General features: G+C 51.3%; 1 protein-coding gene across 4 annotated transcripts in view; it reads left to right on the forward strand.

The window, feature by feature from the left end:
• The window catches only part of LOC144125018 (uncharacterized), a 41,732-nt gene extending 36,228 nt beyond the window's left edge, over nt 1-5,504 (forward strand). For all 4 annotated transcript variants that reach the window (XM_077658039.1, XM_077658042.1, XM_077658041.1 and 1 more), the window contains 3 exons: nt 633-851; nt 4,494-4,604; nt 5,255-5,504. In XM_077658039.1, coding sequence (XP_077514165.1) covers nt 633-851; nt 4,494-4,604; nt 5,255-5,410 — 486 coding nt within the window. In that variant the 3' untranslated portion in view covers nt 5,411-5,504. The remainder of the gene's footprint in view (nt 1-632; nt 852-4,493; nt 4,605-5,254) is intronic.
• Nucleotides 5,505-6,000: the final 496 nt, after the last annotated feature.

A 6,000-nucleotide genomic window follows, 5' to 3' on the forward strand; every position in this document is an offset into this window, starting at 1 on the left:
CATTTCTGTCCGCACTCACCGCACCGCTTACACCCCTGCGCCCCGCTAGTGACACCTGTGCGCCTATCTGTCACAGTGTAACAAATGCATGTAATGGGCCGAAACAATGATGGTGCTTTGCTTTGTAGAGAAGCTTTCTTGCGGGCTTTTGCTGGCTTCCCGTTGTCGTGACATCGCTTGTTCCTTACATGCGCTCTAATGGCGGTAACTTGTTTATTTGCAATATGTTTTTGTTCGTCAGCCAGTCAGGCATATGTATGCTAGAACAATCTTGTGGTGTGAAATATGCTTTAGAAAATTGAATCTACCTCAATTTTCTACGCAAAATATCTGCACTAATCTCCCGATTCTGGTTGAAGACGGTTGGAATAAACAAGCCACATAACGCAATTCTTGTCGAGAAAACCACCCCTTGCAAGCGAGTTTCTCCACAACTCAGAAAACTGGACGGAGAAGCCTGCTTGCCAAAGAGTGCTTGTCAGAGCTTGAATGGCAGCGGTAATGGTAATGGTCAGCCTAAACGGTTTCGATGAGTTCATGATTCACACAGCTACAGCAGTCGTGACAGGCACATGTCTGAAGTCATAGATGAACGCGGCTTTGAGTGTCTGCTTTGGTGCGTTTGCGTGCAGTTCACCGCCATCGCGGACGTGCTGAAGGAGCTGAACGCGAGCCGCTCGCGGCAGCTGTGCTTCACGTTCGGCCTGTCCGGCGTGTCGTACAAGGTGGAACCCGGGGTCTCGCTGGCCAAGTACGTGCCCCTGGTGGACCATGCAGGCGCCAAGAGCTCCCAGGTGGCGGCACGCATGGCGCAGCTGCCGCAGGAAGGGCGGCCCATCACCTACGACGAGGTCAGTGGTGTTGCTTGCCTCCGACAGGGGGCAGTACTGGTTCTGGACTGGAGAGCGCGCTGCTTCAAGCAGTGACATGTATCAGTGGCTGAACAGGGCTATGCGCTCGACGCCGCTAGCCTATGAGTTATAAATGGCAGTACCTACCGCACGGCAATCATTGCAGTCCGGGCAGATGCGACCGGGCAGTGAGTACATTGGGCGCATTTCGCTATATACGCTCTGGCAACCGCGCTCGTTTCTTCGTTTCTATTTGTACTCGCAAACAGTGTGATACCCACGGAGATCCCCTATAAACGCCGGTGATAGCCAGTAGTGGGCGCTGCTGATATAGCGCCACTGGGATGATGGGAGAGACGAGGCCGAGTGCATTTCGAATTGGTACATGCATGCTTGTGCGTAGACAGTAGGTTCTTTACCTTGGTTTTCGCGTTAAACGAAGTCTTATTTGGCTTTGGATAAAAGTGCGTTTTGCTACGGGCATATATTTTTTTCCCCGGGTACGTCGGACGGATCCGATTGCTGTGGTTTGGCACTGGCTGAAGGCACGTCGGACGTACCCGGTACATTTTTTTTCCCCGAATACGTCAGAAAAATCCAAACAGTGGTTGTCAAAACACGACGTACCTCACAAAATTTTCCCGTGGGTTTGGTATCATGGGTGCGACGGTGCGTTTACGTCCACTGTTGGTCGTAATATGGCAAATTCAAGATAGCACGCTTACATCAGTGCGGGTCGGTTGATTGCGTGTCTTTACCCACAGTTTTACACATGTTTACCCACCGTTCGGAATAACGCGACTGGTGTTCGGTGCGCGCACTCCGAGTGCGCCAGCAATTGACTGTTTGTGCTGCTACCGGCAAGACAAGCACAAACACAATTTCTCGCGATAGCATACCGATTGGCACACGTCGCTAGGTTGCAGCATGCGAACTGCTTAGTTGCACCACATGAGGCACATGCGATTTTCTGCCGTGTGCCGAAGTCTGCTTCATGAACGTTTGGGCTTTTCTTGCTGCGAGCCGTGTTCTCCAGTCGTAGTTGAGTGCGCGTCGCATATCTGCTCACGTATGGCGGCGGCTGAGCGGGAGCCGTTCGGCTCGTGATAAGCTCGAACCCACCGGGGTTTAAACTCCATGTACGCGAACTTTCGAGAGAAGACAAAGCTGCATGCTAGGCGTCATCCTAATCTTCCCCAAACAACGTCGCTGTTTGTTTACACGGAAGCGGATCGTTTTCGCTTACGGCTTTCCGGGGTTGTTTTTTGTGCACTGCGGTGAAGCACGTCTTTGCATCGACACGATGACCGGTTTCAAATAGATTCTACATGCCTTTTGTCATGGCTGTGAGGCAAAATAAACAAATTTTAGTGATGAACATCCCGTTTGCTCTGTTTGCCGGTAAAGAAGAGCTAGCATAACATTACTTACTGATTACCGAGTAACACGGAGGGGTTTTCTGTATGGTGAGATGCGTGTTGCGCCTGACCCGGGCACTCGATCCCCAGTCCGTACACCTGCGCTTCAGACGTCGGTGCATAATCACCGACGGCGCAAATGCAAGTGATAGCTTGATTAAATTACGAGAAGTTAGAGTTGACAGATTAGAGACAGCTTACTTAGTTCGAAGACACCGAGCTAATTCGTTATCTCTGCTGAGGTACGTCGCGTCGCCCGCCGCCGTCGCTTGCATGCAGCCCGGTGCTAGTTCGCCGAGCGCAACCTGACGCGAAAACTACGATCTGTGTCATTTGTGCGAGTGCGGAGAGCTAAGAATGGGCGAATTTCTCTTTCCAGCTCCTCGAAAGTTGCAAATGTAGCGTTTAGCTTACGTACACTTTGACGGGAAGAGCGCGTAGCAAGCAGCCTGAGAGGCATACGATGGACATGACTTTAGTCACGCGCCTACAGTGACGTCCGCCGTACCTTTAATAAGAATCGACTGGGTGCGTCGAACCTATGTTTGGGCGCTTTATCTTATTTGCAAATATAATTTAAGATCGTGTGCTGTGGCAGTGCCTATTGTACGTATTCAAACGTTTCAGCCTCGAATTACACAGCGCAGTTCTGCGTAGCCAGCACTTGAGCCTCGTTCTTTCAAATAGCTTCGTCAGCACTGCTTTCACATCCCATAACTTTCCATAGCATTTTATAACTAAAGGTCTGAAATATATTCCGCATGATTCGACCACACGTTAGAATAATGAAAGCTGGATACGTATTCATGCGATGAACGAGAGCTTCTGGCCAGCCGGAGTGAGTCGAGGCATTGTCTAGCAACGTTTGAGGCTCACCACATGTCGACTTGTGGAAAGGCGTGTTTGAGGCTTATCACGCATCGACTTGAGAAGGCGCGAGTCGACTTCAGTTCAGAGCGAGTACACTTGGCCAGTAAGAAGGCTGCATCAGGAGCGGGTCGGGACTCGTTCAATTCCCCTTCCTCCGTCTTATTACTTGTTTACTCAGTAGAGCTTCGCTGGGTTGCAGCATGCGAACTGCTTAGGTACACCACACGAGGCACATGCGATTTTCTGCCGTGTGAATAATAATAATAATAATTGGTTTTTTGGGGAAAGGATGGCACAGTATCTCTCATATATTGTTGGACACCTGAACCGCGCCGTAAGGGAAGGGATAAAGGAGGGAGTGAAAGAAGAAAGGAAGAATGAGGTGTCGTAGTGGAGGGCTCCGGAATAGCCGAAGACTGATTCATGAACGTTTGGCCTTTCCTTGCGGTGAGCCGTGTTCTCCAGTTGTAGTTGAGTGCGCGTCGCGTCTCTCCTCACGTAGGCGACGCTATACTGAACTGCTCAATAAGGTCCGAAGCCATTCATTGACAGTTTCACTCCATAAAAATATGAATTACCATTCTTGACCCGAGGTCGGGCCAGGCCTTTTCCGCAGCTCGCAGATTCTAAATACATCTGGTCCGTCGATTGCAATGCCGGAAGAGTAGCCAAGATATCCTCCTATTTTTCAGATACTTCACCTCCCTTTATTAATGCACTGCAGTAAAATCGCCGCTGAAACTGACAGTCGCAGCGCTCTTGCTCTCCATGCTGCGTTCCCCAGGCCCAGCCCGTTCTTACATGCTGCTCCTCTTTGCCTTTAGACACTGCCAAGAAGCCGTTGGGTTTTCCTTTTCATGTCGCGGTCCCGCTGGGACGGCCCGCTCAAATGATAGCGCACTTTTCTTCTTTATTGCTTCGCCTTTCACCGCTTTGCACATAAGCACTGCGAAAAAGCCACCAAAATGGGTGACTGCCGCTGCACTCTAGGTCTTCATGTACTTAAGGTCTTCAGCCGCAGTGTGGCTGTCGATAAACGCATATGCGGGTACAATTTGTCGAAAATTTGAATGCTGTAGGCAGGAAATCATGCTACTCGAAAACATAACTGGAAGATATATTGTGTGAAACCCTACAGGACATTTTTATTGCCCGCGATTTTGAGCGTAAGATATATGAGACAGATACTGCGCCATTTACTCTCCCCCAAAACCAATTGTTATTATTTTGAGCGTATGAACCGGGATATTGTATGAACCAGGAACATAACAATGAGGTTCTACATTATTACAAAAGGGTGTGGTGTTGGCTGTCCGTCTCGTCAAACCCCGGTTCCACATTGCTTTTCGTCCAGGTGTGCAAGTTGAACCTGACCTGCCACCGGGCACACGTAGAGAAGAGCTGCTACGACAAGGTCGGAGACACATGGTATGGCTTCGTGGACGAAGAGGCCGTCGCCTCCAAGGTAAATTGCGGTCATTGGGGCCATTTTCGATTCAAAGTGTGAATGTTCACAAGATCATTCGAAAGAGCCAGTCGTGTGTATTTGTAGAGACATTCGAACCTGTAAAAGGATACGAACGTGGGCAGGGGCAAAAATATGCCGCCACTTCTCCCCCCCCCCCCCTTCCCCCCACACCGCCTCCCTCAAAAAGCGAGAAATTTTAGGCAGAGATATAATGCTGCACCCCATTTTTGACGAAAAAACTCGAAGAAATACATGGTTCTAATGGGACCGCCCCCCCCCCCCTTCCCTCACTCCCACCAACCACCCCCTCCAAAAGTGACCCATCGATCCGGCCCTGAGCGTAAGCTGAGATATGAGCGCTTTCTCTAGCGCCGGCAGAGAAGGCAGGAGCGCTCTACAAGGGCTAATGATTATGGAGTACACCAAGGCTCCCTAACTATGATGGCGTAAGCCTTGATTTCGCGACGCCATCTATCGGATGCCTTACGAAGCTCCACAAGATGAAAGCACTAGCAGCGTGCTTTTGACAGCAGAGTTTGTTCTCTTCTGTTACGCTCCGCGGCAGCGACATAGATTAGACTAGGGCGAAGCTACTGAAACAAATTGAGACCGGTTCTGTTTCCAAACCGATGCACTGGCCTGCGCAGGCCAAGTGGCTCCTGAAGGACGGCTGGGAGAACCTGTGCGTGGTGGCGTGGCACGTGGACTCGGACGACGTGAAGGGCAGCTGCCGGGGCAATGCGGACACGGCCTACCCGCTCCTGCGGAGCCTCAGTCAGGCCACCGCCGAACTGGCGTACTGACGGCGAGCGGCCGCAAGCATCACACACATCCACATCGTCGTCGTTCTTTCATTAAATGCCCACATGTGTGCCATCATTGTAGGAAACTGGTTAATTCTCTGTGGTTCCTGAAGTCCCTATGTCTGCTTCGGCGGCACGCACTGGTGAACATCCGCGCTTACGTCGTCACGTCTGTGTTGCCGCGGCACACACTGAGGCAGCCTTGCCTGTGCCATCCCTTACTTCGGCGGCATGTACTGCTGAAATCACGTCGTTGCGTCGGTGTTGCCGCAGCACAGGAGGGTCTTGCCGCTGAACCCCGCGTTACCTCTGCTTCATAGGCACGCACTGCTGGGTCTTCGCGTCTTTGTCGAGCCTCGCTGGATGTCTTCGCGGTCTCATTCGACCTTTGCTCTACCGAGGTCTCGGCACTTCCTTCCCGATCTCGTGCCCACCTTGAAGTTTGACCCCACGGTGACGGGATCTCGATAGCGTCTCAAGAAGTTATGGGGCGACTCACTAGGGCTCGCTCGGGCTCACATTCAGATCATGATTTGAGTCGTGAATGAGTTCGAACTCTCATTAAGATCATGAGAGTCCTCGGCGAGTCC

Source organism: Amblyomma americanum, chromosome 3, assembly GCF_052857255.1.
Source record: "Amblyomma americanum isolate KBUSLIRL-KWMA chromosome 3, ASM5285725v1, whole genome shotgun sequence".
Taxonomy (NCBI): Eukaryota; Metazoa; Arthropoda; class Arachnida; order Ixodida; family Ixodidae; genus Amblyomma; species Amblyomma americanum.